The 13,743-nt window shown below is 38.3% G+C and overlaps 2 protein-coding genes across 8 annotated transcripts in view; one reads left to right on the plus strand and one right to left on the minus strand.

Moving 5' to 3' along the window:
- Nucleotides 1–13,743, minus strand: part of RABGAP1 (RAB GTPase activating protein 1) — a 241,947-nt gene that overhangs the window by 198,645 nt on the left and 29,559 nt on the right. The gene's annotated exons all lie outside the window — the stretch shown is intronic.
- On the plus strand, nucleotides 884–1,548 carry LOC122740057 (60S ribosomal protein L21-like). Its single transcript, XM_043981846.1, has 2 exons — nucleotides 884–947; nucleotides 1,130–1,548. Exons 1-2 carry the CDS (start codon nucleotides 884–886, stop codon nucleotides 1,546–1,548), a joined length of 483 nt encoding a protein of 160 aa, XP_043837781.1.

The raw sequence follows: 13,743 nt of genomic DNA on the forward strand, positions 1-13,743 counted from the left end.
ATCCCCAAATCTGCTGTTCCCCTGGCCTGAACTCTGTAAACTTCCTTACCTGGGTTTAGGTCAGAGCAATAGGTTAGTGGTCTTGCCTGTTTGGCGTGTCAGTGGACTGTTGCTGTCCTCAGCCACTATTGGCCAGGTGGAAAGTTTTGCTGGCTCAGAGTGACCCAACCGTAGGATTCCCTTTGGTCTGGGATTACTGCTCTGATTATGACTTGTAGGTTTCAGACTAAGCTAAAAGTTGGAACTGAGACCCTGCTGTGCTCCTGACATATATGCCACCCAGCTGATACTTGCTTCTGAACTTGTTCTTCTCTAATTACACAACATGGGTCCTGACAATGCTTCTTACTTCAAAATGCTATTCCTGGAAGTAGGTCCCCTGTTTAGTCCATCATAGATCTATGACCCAGACTGGGTAGCAACAGACAAATCTGCCAGTTGGTAGCTATTCTCCTACTCTACATGAGGTCAGTGAATTTTGACTAGCTGTCCCCCATACCTGGAAATCTCTTCCTCCTGGAAATCTCTTCCTTCTCATCTGTGTCCTGAATTTCTTCAAGTCTCAGCCATAATCTCACCTTTTACAAGAAACCTTTCCAGATCCTCCTTAATATTAGTGACTTCCCTTTTGTGACTATCTCCAATTTATCCTGTATTTATCCTGCTTTTACATAGCATGCCACCTGCCCCATTAGACTGTAAGCTCAATGAGAGCAGGAATTATTTTGCCTTTCCTATGTGTTTGGCACATAATAAGCACTTAATAAATTATTTCTGACTCTGTGACCCTGAGAAAGTCATCAGATCACTCTGACTGTTTCTTCTTCTGTAAAATTAGGTTTGGCTTTCTGCCAGCTCTTCCATATTCCAGTGGGTTGCCAAAATGATGAACACAAAAGGAAAAAGGAGAGGGACACAATACATGTTTTCTAGGCCCTTTAGAAAACATGATGTTGGGGCAGCTAGGTGGCTTAATAGATAAAAGCACCAGCCCTAGATTCAGGAGGACCTGAGTTTAAATCTGGCTTCAGACACTTGACATTTACTAGCTGTGTGACCCTGGGCAAGTCACTTAACCCTCACTGCCCTGCAAAAAAATAAAATAAAATAAAATAAAATAATAGAAAACATTGTGTTGTCCCTTTGGCTATGTATATGCGAATATACAAGAAAGGTGATGTTGTAGATATCAAGGGTATGGACACAGTTCAGCAAGGAATGCCCCACAAATGTTACCATGGCAAGACTGGAGAGGTCTATAATGTTACTCAACATGCTGTAAGCATTGTTGTAAACAAACAGGTTAAGGGCAACATTCTAGCCAAGAGAATTAATGTGCGTATTGAGCATATTAAGCATTCTAAGAGCAGAGATAGCTTCCTGAAGAGGGTAAAAGAAAATGACCAGAAGAAGAAGGAAGCCAAAGAAAAAGGCACCTGGGTTCAACTGAAACATCAGCCTGCTCCACCCAGAGAAGCACACTTTGTGAGGACCAATGGCAAGGAAGATGAGCTGTTGGAACCAATCCTCTACGGTTTCATGGCATAAATGACTAAGAAACATAATAAAAAGATTCTTGGATTAAAAAAAAAATGAGGTTTGACTCAATGACCTTTAATGTTTTTTTTCCCCAACTCAAAATTCATGATACTATGATAATGTATACAATTTTCTCCCCTACTAGCTCTCTGAATCTCTGCTGTGTGACTTACTAGCTGTGTGACCCTGGTCAAATCACTTAACCCTCATTGACCTGCAAAAGAAAAAGAAAAAAAAGGAGGGTCTCTGTCACTGTCATTGTTTTTTTTTTCTCAATTACTCTAGACCTTTTACTCTTAATGAATTTTGTTACTATCTGGCTCCATAAAGTATGCTCTAGTTAATTCAACTGTAATAATGGAGTTGGGTACTCTCATCATTTTTTATGAGCAATGACTCTAATTTCTATTTCCATTTATTTAGAAACAGCGTAGATTAAAAAAATTTTTTTTGGTGAGGCAATTGGGGTTAAGTGACTTGCCCAGGGTCACACAGCTAGTAAGTGTCAAGTGTCTGAGGCTGGATTTGAACTGAGGTCCTCCTGAATCCAGGGCTGGTACTCTATCCACTGCACCACCTAGCCACCCCAACAGCATAGATTTTTAAAAATTAGTAGTTACCATGAACTTATTGATAACATTTACTTTCCCATTGTATGTATTTTAATAGTATTAGAAAAGGAGCACTCCAAACACCTTATTCAATTTTTAAAAAAAACACAAAGGTATATAGTGATAAGGCTAGTGCTGATCAGATGATGGACAGATGTAAGCAAGTGAGGCACTGTGCTGTGGAAAAAAGAGCACAAAGGATTTAGAGGCCAGAGATCTAAGTTTGATTGCTAGTTCATTGACCTGATACATGTGTAACAAGTTACTTGGCCTTTCTGGGCCTCAGTTTCCTTTTGTAAAATGAAAGGATTAGTATAGATCTTCTTTGGTTTTTTTTTTTTTTTTAGTGAGGCAATTGGGGTTAAGTGACTTGCCCAGGGTCACACAGCTAGTACGTGTTAAGTGTCTGAGGTCGGATTTGAACTCAGATACTCCTGACTCCAGGGCTGGTGCTCTATCCACTGAGCCACCTAGCTGCCCGTATAGATCTTCTTTAAAGTCTCTTTCAGTTCTAAATCCTATGACTTAGGACCTAAATCTAATTTGTATATGCTAAATCTGAGGCGTCTATCACAAGGGGCTTTTGTTGTGGCATGTGGCTACAATACTTCTTAGTATAGCCTGAATCAATTAAAATGTAATTAGAAATATTTAATAGTATAAATTAAAATACAATAAAATGCAGACAATATTAATATGTGGTTTTCTAAGTCAACAGGTGGACTGCAGGGATCCTTATGGCTGATTTAGTGGTTCCCTATTGATTCTGACACACCTGTGCTAAATTATTCTGACAGTAGTATTCTATCTGGGTACATCGCAATTCTAACTCCAAGTTAATGTCATTAATGGTGGTTCTCAACTTTAATTTCAGCAATCTCATTTAAGAGAATTTATTTTCACATAGTTAAATAGACTGAAACACTGCCCTGAGCTTAGTCACATAGAAAAGACAATCAAGAGGTCATAGTCTACTAGTTCATGTGTATTGGCTAAATGTATAAAAAATTTTTGGTGTGAGGGAGGTAGAGAAAGGAGTACTAAAAGTCTTAGACTGTAATCCAAAGGTCAAGTGCATCACACTTTGGGATACCCGTACAGTTAAAGCAAACAACAGAAAACTGGTTTCTCAAAATGCTCCAGTTCTCAATTCCCTAGATCAGACCACAGTAATAACACAACAGGAAAAGGTTCAAATTGAGTAACATCTTGAGCCACAAAACTAAATTTAAAGCTGAGTCATCAAGAAAAACAAAAATAAGTCTAATGGAGTCATGAAGCAAACATTTTAAAAATACACTGTACAGGGGGCAGCTAGGTGGCGCAGTGGATAGAGCACTGGCCCTGGATTCAGGAGGACCTGAGTTCAAATCTGACCTCGGATATTTGACACTTACTAGCTGTGTGACCCTGGGCAAGTCACTTAACCCCAATTGCCTCACCAAAAAAAAAAAAAAGAAAAGAAAAGAAAAATACACTGTACAGACAAATTAAGTCCATATACCAATTCCGAAGCCTGAACTTACTCAGTGGAAGACAGAGCTATTATTTCCGATTCTATTCACTCCTTGCTATGTGGTGGTGTTTAAATTACTAAATTTCTCTGTTTCTGAGTTGTATCTCAACTATAAAATGAGATAAACACTGACCCATTTCCTTACCTCATTGGTATGTAATGAGAACAAAAAGATCACATCTGAGGTACTGTTTTCATCCATTACCCCTGACAGGAACCTGATTCTCCTCTCATGACACTGCATTACTGTGCATCCTCTCCTCCACAGGCTATATGCTCTCTTATATCCGTTGCCACAATAGTCATGGAAGGGGAGTCTGGATATTCTTTTCTCCCCATTAACATTTCCAGACTCTTCTTTTGTGCCTCACTCACTAACCTTTTCTTTGTTGAAATTCATGACAAATAAAATTTTCCACCCAATCAAAATAATGTTAGCTGTAGTTATATCTAACCGTATTTGTTTCTTCCCTAACTCCTATTCGGATACTAGAATGTTAATATTTATGTAGATGATTCCTCAAACTCTAAAATTTCCATTTCCTCAACTTCCTTAAGTTCCATAATGTACTCAATCCACTTAAGCTGCATATACGAAAGGTCACACATTAGATCTTGCCATTATAAGGTTTGGAATGAATATAATGTCATTGAATCTCTGGGTTGGAAGAGACCTCAGAATATCCTTCAAAGTGTCATTATGCATAAATGTATTCTACTTCCCTAATTAGAAATGCAAACATTCTCATCTTTCATCATCACCACCATTTTCTCTCTCCTTATGCTTCAACCTTCCTATATTTGTTTTTACCCCTCAGTACTTTCTCAGGATATTACCCTTTTTCTGACTTCATTCTCCTCTCAAACTGAACCCAACAGATAGCCATTTCAACTCTAAACTGTCCTCTGTTCTCAAATCCCTTGACCCCTTCTCCTACTGTTGGTTTTTTCTTAACAAACGTTTAATCCTGCATTACTCTCACCAGTTGTATCTTCCATGCTTGCTCATAAACTGTTGAATGAAGTTGGAAAAAATTTCACAACTGTGTTCATTGGGCACATTACAAATTTATGTTATCTAACCTTAACTGGGCCCTCACTGCAGCAAGGAAGTCCTTTTATTCCTCCAAATTATTTCCCACAGAAATTATTGCAAACCTTCTCTCCCCTCCTGAAGTCCCTCATACTTCCTTCTCCCCTACTCTCTATTGAGTAATTTGCCTCTTTACTGAAAAAACTGAGGTCATTTGATGAGTTCTCTTTTCTCCATTCTCATCTCAAAACCCTTTGACATCAACTCTCACACTCTCTTCATTTTTCCCAGTCTCTGAAATAGAACTGGGCCCTCTCCTTGGCAAGGCTGACCCCTATACATGTGCATTTGATACCACTCCATCTTCCCCAGCAGATTTCATACTCAATTATCCTCCCCTCTCTTGAACCTTTAACATTTCCCTAAAAACTTTTTTCCCTACTTACCTCATAGAAGCCCAAGTCTTTCCTATCCTAAAACAAAACAACTCTCCCCTAATAAACACACATTTATAGACTGTACCATCTCTTCAAGCTATCATCTTATATTTCTTCCCCTTTTCTCAGCCAAACTCCTTGGGAAAAGTTACCTATGCTTGCTGTCTATGCTTCCTTTCCTTGACCTTTGTAATCTGGCTTTCACCATCATTCAACTGAAACTGCTTTCTCTAAAGCTACCAATGATCTCTCTCTCTCTTTTTTTTTTTTAATGAGGCAATTGGGGTTAAGTGATTTGCCCAGGGTCACACAGCTAGTAAGTGTGTGTTAAGTGTCTGAGGCCGGATTTGAACCCAGGTACTCCTGACTCCAGGGCCGGTGCTCTATCCACTGCGCCACCTAGCTGCCCCTCCAATGATCTCTTAATAACCAAATAAGATGGACTTTTCTCAGTATTCACTCATCTTTCTCAACTTATGTGCTGCATTTGATTCTGCTGAGAATCCTCTTCTCCTGGAGACTTTCATCTCTGAGTTTCTGACATTGTAGTCTCTTATGGTTTACCTCCTTCTTGTATGAATGTTCCCTCTAAGTTTCCTTTTGTGGCTCATCATTCATATTACATCCTTTAACTGTGGTAATCCTCCAAAGTTGTATTCTGGGTCCTCTTCCCTTCTCCACTTTATATATTCTCTTGCTAACGGCATCAGCTCTCATGGGTTTGTTATCTATATAAAGATGACTCCCAGTTCTCTTCTCTGAGACTGACTTCCATATCATCAATTAGCTATTAAATATTTTAAATAAAATATCCTTAAGAACATCTAAAGGTCAACATATCTAAAAATGAATTTATTACCTTTCCTTCTAAACCCTCTCTTCCAAACTTTCTTATTTTTGTCAAAGGAACCACCATTTTATCCATGGTTCATATTCATAATCTCAGCATTATTCTCCACTACTCACTCCCTCACCATATATATATATATATAAAATTCAGCTGCCAAGTACCACCATTTCTATCTTCTCAATATCTCTTGCATATAAGTCCTTTTCTTCACTGACACAGCTACCATATTCGTTTCAGGCCCTCATCACCTCTTCACCTACATTATCACATTTTCCTAATTGATTCTAAGGCTAGTCTATCTTACACATTTCTGCCAAAGTCATTTTCATTAAGCACAGATCTGAACATATAGAATCTCTCATTCAACTAACTCCAGTGCCTTCCCATTGCCTTTAAAATAAAATAAAATAATTTTTCTCTGTTTAGCTTTTAAAGCCCTTTATAACCTGGCCCCACATCTACATTTCTAGCTTAATTGGCCATTACTATCTTCCTGGAGCTTGCCAATCCAGCCCAACTGGCCTCTTACCTTCTCTTCACTCACAGCATTCCATCACCCATCACTGTGCCATTGCACTGGCTTTTCCACATGACTATAACACATTCCTTCCATTTATACCCCAGAATTCCTCTCTTTAAGATAGGGTTCTGGCATTACCTTCTGCATAAAGCCTTTCCTGATTCCTCCAAATCCTAGAAGTATCATCCTTCCCAAACTGCCTAATATGTAACTATTTTGTGTATATATGTATGTGCGTGTGTGTGTATATATATATATATATATATATATATATATATATATATATAAATGTACTTGTTTTCCTCATTAGAATGAAAGCTCATTACATATATAGACTGTTTCATTTTTGTACTTGTACCCCAGCGCCTAACACAATGCCTAGCATATAGCAGGAGATTAATAAATACTTGTTTGTTTGGGAAAATACTGGTAGTATTCACATGACTTCAAATTCTACTAGGGTCAATAGTTTATGAATATAGGAGGAACTGCCAAAGTCATATTTCTTGAATATTATCAGTATAAATGCCTTTCAAAACAATTTAAGGGAAAATGGAAGATCATGTCAGAAAACTGGTTAATGACTAAAATAACCCAGTGTTTCACAGACTCACATGGCCTTAGAACACTCTATATACAATGGGAAAAAAACCAAACCCATCAATATGGGAAAACTAGAATAACCCCTGGGATTAAGCATAAAGGAAATGGGAAATGTTAGAGTTAAAAAGAATAAATCTTCATACTGAAAAATGGCCACACAATTAATATTGATACATACATAATTTCTCAAGTTACCAAAGTCTAGTAAGCCACATAGGAAAAACAAAGTAGACACTGCAAGCTTATAACATAGATATCAGCCCACTGAGCTAATCTACTAGCCTGGGACTGTAGATAGGTACCACTGTGGATAAAGAGCTGGGCAAAAGACTGAATAGGAGGAGAATAGGCAGGATCACTTGCAGGTGTTGCCTCCAAACCACAAAGTAAAACAAACAAAAACAGATCAACCTTTCTAAAACCAATATTTTCCTGGTGATATCAAACACCTATGTAGGAAGAGCCATCACAAACTCAGAAGATTTGCCTCACAAAAAAAAAAAAGAAAAAAAAGAAAAAAGAAAGAAAGAAATCATCAAGCACATGTAGGCTGGTAAAGGAAGTAGGACAGTGAGGGGATAATAACTGGATAACCTGTGTATTGACCTACAAAATATTAAAAGAACCAGTAGATCCTTCACAAAGGATTTACTTGGACAAAATAGTTTAGAGGCTCTAAATCTATATGAGTGAAAGAAGTACCCACACTAATGAGATCACAGGTCCAAAGTAGAAAAGAACGTAATTTTATATTTAGAGGGAAGATATTGCCAGAACTGAATCCCTACCCACTTTAGGATAAACATGAGTTCTTGGAACAGCTTGGGAAATGCTGATTTAGGAATTTCAAGGTAGGAGGAGATGACTTTGATTCCTATTTTTTTTTATTTTCATGAAGTTGGAGAACTCTCTTCCAACTAACTAATCTCTTTGTTTACCATCTCAGGACAGAAAACTCAAGATGTTGAGTGGAGGACATTAATATTCTCTAACAGACTTTAGTCTCCTAGGCATCACCAGCAGCTGGTAGCTGAATTTTAAGGGCACTGGCCATAAAGAGATCACTGAGACAATATTCTTAGATTGTTGCTTTTTTCACCCTCATTTGAACAAAGATCTCCATTCCTGATATGGGCTGGCAAAATGCCTTGAAAAAGAAGAAATGATTTAAATTTTTAGTAGTAACAACAACCAAAACAGAAAGCCCTTACTAGCCTACATAGCCAGAACTCTGAAGAGGAGATAGAGACTGTCCTCCTAAGAAATGAATTCTGATAAATTAAACTAAACTTGAAATTCAGCTAAATAGAACCATTCCAGATCTCAGAATGCTCCCTAATCTCCCAAACAATTGTACAGATAGTTGTTTAATCCTCATCATAACCCTATGAAACAGGAAAGGGAACCGGTTAGTAGTACTACTGTTATGCTATCATGGTTTTGTGTCTTAAAAATAATGGTTTTGTGTCTTAAAAATAATAAAAACAGTGGGCCAGCTAGGTGACACAGTGGATAAAGCACTGGCCCTGGATTCAGGAGGACCTGAGTTCAAATCCGGCCTCAGACACTTGACACTTACTAGCTGTGTGACCCTAGGCAAGTCACTTAACCCTCACTGCCCTGCAAAAACAAATATATTAAAATATATTTTTAAAAAACCCAACATACCAATAACTCTCTGACATATATATAAAGCATTTTTCTCACAATATTGTGCAATATGGAATATGTTTCATTTTACAGATAAAGAAACTGAGGCTTTGAAAAGTTGTTAACAACTGCTACTCACATTTATTTAGCACTCTAAAGTGCTTTCATCTTCTTCACAACAATCCTGGCCATAGCAAGTAAATGACATAAGTTCTCTTATGCCTCTCCTTGCATTTTGTCTCACAAAAGTTTCTGGCCCTGCTTAGAATAACAATGCTGTCACAATTATCACAATATTTACACATGTGCAGAAAGATAAAGAGGGTACAAGGATAAGACCTTATGCTGGGAACTGTGATTTGAAGCCTAAAATTTATAAAATTCACATTGAGCATACTTTAAAAAAAAAAAAAGGCAAATAGACCCATTCAAAAATATTTGGCCTTCACATAAAAAACTCCAAAGTTTTGCCCACTCTCCTCCACCTTCACAAGAATCAGTGTATAAATACTAAAATGTTGCTTAGAAAGTAAAATGTCAAGGAAGATAGCAATCATGCCATATGATCACTTCATTTCACAGATGAAAAAAACTGACACTGAGAGAAGGGTAGTAACTTACTTAAAATTCTCTAATTGGTAGCAGTGTGATATGAATTCAAATCTTTTGAACCCTGGCCTGGAGCTCTTTACACTAAAGGATTCTATATTCCAAATGGCAACCCATAAAATACAAATGAATGTCTCCTGGAAGATGCCCCCCAACCTATGAGACATTTCTTTCGTGACAGATATTGATGGACTATCTCAAGATCACCTGTGGCTCAAGCAATTTTCCAACTCTTCCACAAAGGTTACACGAGATACTTTGAACCTTTACTAGTTCCAGAAAAATTCTACCTTTCTTATATAAAAACATTTGGGGAAATACAATTGGAATTTGAAGAGTTCTAGAATCAATTTACATTCTATTTAATGGAAATATATTTTCCTTCTACAAGCCAGATTCATGGTGGGGTAAGAAAAGTTCCCTTAAAACACTTTAGAAGTGAATTCACTGATTTAGATGGCATTTTTATAGGCCTGTTTATATATGTTGACTAACACCCTTAGTTTCTCTATCAACTCACTTACCATGACCTCTCTATTAGGAATACCTAATAGAATAGAATAGGAATACCTCTTTATTCGCCTCAGCCAAACACAAAGGTAAGTCATACCCTTGATCACTCACAAACGTACCACTTCCATGTCCAATAATTCCAAAGTCCCCTTATCTGAACATAATCTATTGGCTTTCCTCCTCTCCCTCTGCCTTCCCTTACCAAACTCTACTCTGCCCACATTGTGATCTTTAATCCTGTGAGCCCTCAATTCTCTCCCAGGTCATATTCCCTGTGTTTGGCACTCTCTGCTCTTTTCCCCATCTCAATCCTTTGGTGAACCAATTCAACTTTACACTGTCCTCTTCTCTTGAGTTTCTAGTCCCCTTATCATTCTGCTGATTATGCCCTGCCAAGCATTCTTGGATCAGACTCATCATCTACTGTCTTTACTCCTAAACATAAGCAGCTGAATGAAGATGGGGAAAACCAAGTAACTATTCTGAATGGACCACTACAGAGTTGTTACAAAATCTCAACTGGGACCTCCCTCATCAACTCACTATTCCAACTCTTCATGGCTGCTCTTTCAAACTTTTTCATCCCTCCTTAAACTTCTCATGGATCCCTCTCCCCTCAAGTCTCTCAGCTGAGAACCTTGTCTTACATGAGGAGGAGAGGTGGTATTACTCCTTACCAAAGATAAATCCTTTACTTGTTCTAGTGATCCCATCCCATCCAGTCCTCCATCAGATTTTGTCCTCTATTATCCCTACTCTATCACTTTCCCTGTCTACTGGCTCCTTGCTTACTGCCTACAAACATGTCTGCCCCTTCCTGTGAGAGGGAAAAGCCCCTCACTTGATACTTCCATTCCTGCTATTGTCCCATATCTCTTTTGATCTTTTTAACTAAACTTCTTGAATAGGCCAGGTACAATACACTTTCTCTCCTCTCTCTTCTTAACCTCTTACAAATGAGCTTCCAAACTCATCATTCCACTGAAACTAATCTCTCCTAAGTAACCAATGAAATTGCCAAGTCCAATGGCATTTACTCAATCCTCATCCTTTGAAGCCTCTAACACTGTTGATCACCCTTTTCTCACTGATACTCTCTTTATTTCTGAGACATCACATCTCCTATTACCTGACTGCTCCTTTTCAGTCTCCCTTGCTGAATCCTCACCTACATCATACCCTCCAACCATAGATTAGAAACCCCAGGGGTTCTGTCCTGGGCCCCCTTTCCCCTCTTACTACTTTGCCTGGTGATCTTATCAGCTCCTAAGGATTTAATCATCTTTGTGATGATGATTCTCAAACCTACCTATCCTGCTCCAACTTCTCTCCCTGCTGATCTCTAATCTCGAAACTCCAACTACCTTTCAGACATCTAAAGTAGATATCAAGCAGGCACCTTAAACTCAGCATGTCACAAACTGAACTCATCTTTCTCTCTAAACTCTCCTTACCTCCTACCTTCTCAATTACTGTAGAGCATAACACCATGCTCCCTGTCTCTGAGGCTCACACTCAGGTGACATCCTTGACCATATCTTACCTCCTATATCCAAGCTGTTGCTAAGGCCTTTTGATTTCATCTCCTCTATGACATCTTTCAAATATGCCTCATTCTCTCCTCTGACACTTCCATCACTCTGGTATAGCCCCCCCATCACCTCATGCCTAAAGTACTGCAAAAGCATGCTAGTGGATGACCCCACTTCAATATTCCCCCACTTCAATCTATCCTCCATTCAGCCACCAAAATGATTTTCCTAAAGGGCAGGTTTGATTATGTCACTCCCCTACTCAATAAATTATAGTGGCTCCTTACTGACTCTAGGATCACATACAAAAGTCTCTGTTTGGTATTCAAAGTACTTCATTACCTAGCCCCTACCTTTTCAGTTTTTTTACACCTTACTCCTCCTTACCCCTGTACTCGTTAATCTAATGAACCCGGACTCCTTGCTGTTCTTAGAACAAGATACTTCATTTCTAGGCTGTGAACACTTTTTCTGGCTGTTTCCAATGCCTGCAATGCCCTTCCTCCTAATCTCGCCTACTGGTTTCCTTTAAGTCTCAGCTAAAATCCTATCTTCTAATGGCAGCCTTTTCCTAACCCCTCTTAATTCTAGCTCCTTCCTTCTCTTAGTTGTTTCTATTTATCTTGTATGTAACTTATTTGTAGATATTTATTTATTGTCTTTCCTCATTAGCTGGTGATCTCCTTGAGGGCAAGGGCTCCCTTTTGCCTATTTTTGTTTCCCCAGAACTTTATAATATAGAGGCACATAATCAATGTTTATTGACTACTGCCCCCAAAAAATGATTATATATGATATTTTCAACAACAACAACTACATTTATACAGTGCCTGGGACTGTGCTAAGTGCTATAGAAGTATCTCACCTGATTCTCACAACAGGTGAGAGGCAGGTGCTATTATTATTCTCATTTTATAGTTGGAGAAATTGAGGTAAATAGAGGTAAAATATCTTTGTCAAACAGTTAATAAGAATATGAGATCAGATTTAAGCTCTGGTCTTCCTGACTCTAGGCCCAGTGCTCTATCATCCAGAATTTATTAAAATCAATTCAATAAGGTACTGTACTGTGTTTCCTCAAGTACTGTGTTTCTTAAAGAAAAACTTTCAAATAAAAGAAATCAGAAAAACAAGCTTTTGAAACTTGGGAGGGAAGCTCTTTTTTGATGGTGGCAAGAATGGCAAAAAAATTTTAAAATAGTGATTTCCCCCCCCCCCACCCAAATGTTCCAATGATAACCACAGCGTGGGGGCAGCTAGGTGGTACAGTGGATAGAACACTGGCCCTGGAGTCAGGAGGACCTGAGTTCAAATATGACCTCAGACACTTGACACTTAACTAGCTGGGTGACCCTGGACAAGTAAGTCACTTAACCCTCATTGCCCCGCCCCCAAAAAAAAATCTAAAAAAAAAAAAGAAAGAAAGATAACCACAGCCTGGTGCTGTGGAAAGAGCTACATCTGAGATCAGAGGACATATGTTCACATCCTGCTTGTGCAACTTATTAGCTGTGTGACTCTGACAAGTCACTTCACCTTTCTGGGCCTTACTTTATTTATCTGTAATAGAAGGGAGTAGACTTAGGTGACATCTGACGTCCCTTCCAACTCTATCCATAAACACAACCTGCGTATCACAACTGGTACTTTTTGTGACCCAAAGAAGCAAGGTGTCAATGGTACATGAGAAAAGGGAAGTTGGGTGGTAAAGGGAAAGTAAATAAAGTGGCCAAAAGGTCAGATATTTAAAGTTGTTTTAATGATACTACAACTTAATTTAATAAATAGTACTGCTGGACTGGCATTGCCCTTATACAAGCCATATTAGACCTCAAAGAAAACAAGTATTTTACTCCCAAATCTTTATGCACAGGAATGCGGCACAATCTGGAGAAAATGCCAGGTATGGGAGGTGGAAGATCTAGATTGTAGCATCTGCTTTTCTACTGACTAGCTGTCTGACTCTCATAAGTCATTAGTCTCTTGAGCCTACCTTCCTTTTGTAAAATTGGTGGCGGTGAGAGTAATTTCTACTTAATTGTAAATAAAAATGGCAAATAAATGGTTCCTGGGAGGAAACCACTCTCTAACCTGTAAAACACCATATAAATATGAGCTTCTAACATTATAGGATTTACAAAAATGCTAAGACAATACAAGTTTACCTTGCAACGAGTGATTTTGATAAACACGACTACTACAAGATTAAGATCAGAAAAAGATGCACAAAAAGATCAATATGGAAGTCTTCGATCAAATAAAAATTCTATCAAATGCACTAAAGTGGAAAAGAAATTTATGGACAAAAGAAATCAATTTCAACGTTTTCA

The sequence above is a fragment of the Dromiciops gliroides genome, chromosome 2 (genome assembly GCF_019393635.1).
Source record: "Dromiciops gliroides isolate mDroGli1 chromosome 2, mDroGli1.pri, whole genome shotgun sequence".
Taxonomy (NCBI): domain Eukaryota; kingdom Metazoa; phylum Chordata; class Mammalia; order Microbiotheria; family Microbiotheriidae; genus Dromiciops; species Dromiciops gliroides.

Coding starts and splice junctions, on each gene's coding strand:
- LOC122740057 (XM_043981846.1), top strand. CDS start 884: ATGATGAACACAAAAGGAAAAAGGAGAGGGACACAATACATGTTTTCT. Junction 948..1,129: donor TTCTAGGCCCTTTAGAAAAC/ATGATGTTGGGG, acceptor ATAATAGAAAAC/ATTGTGTTGTCCCTTTGGCT.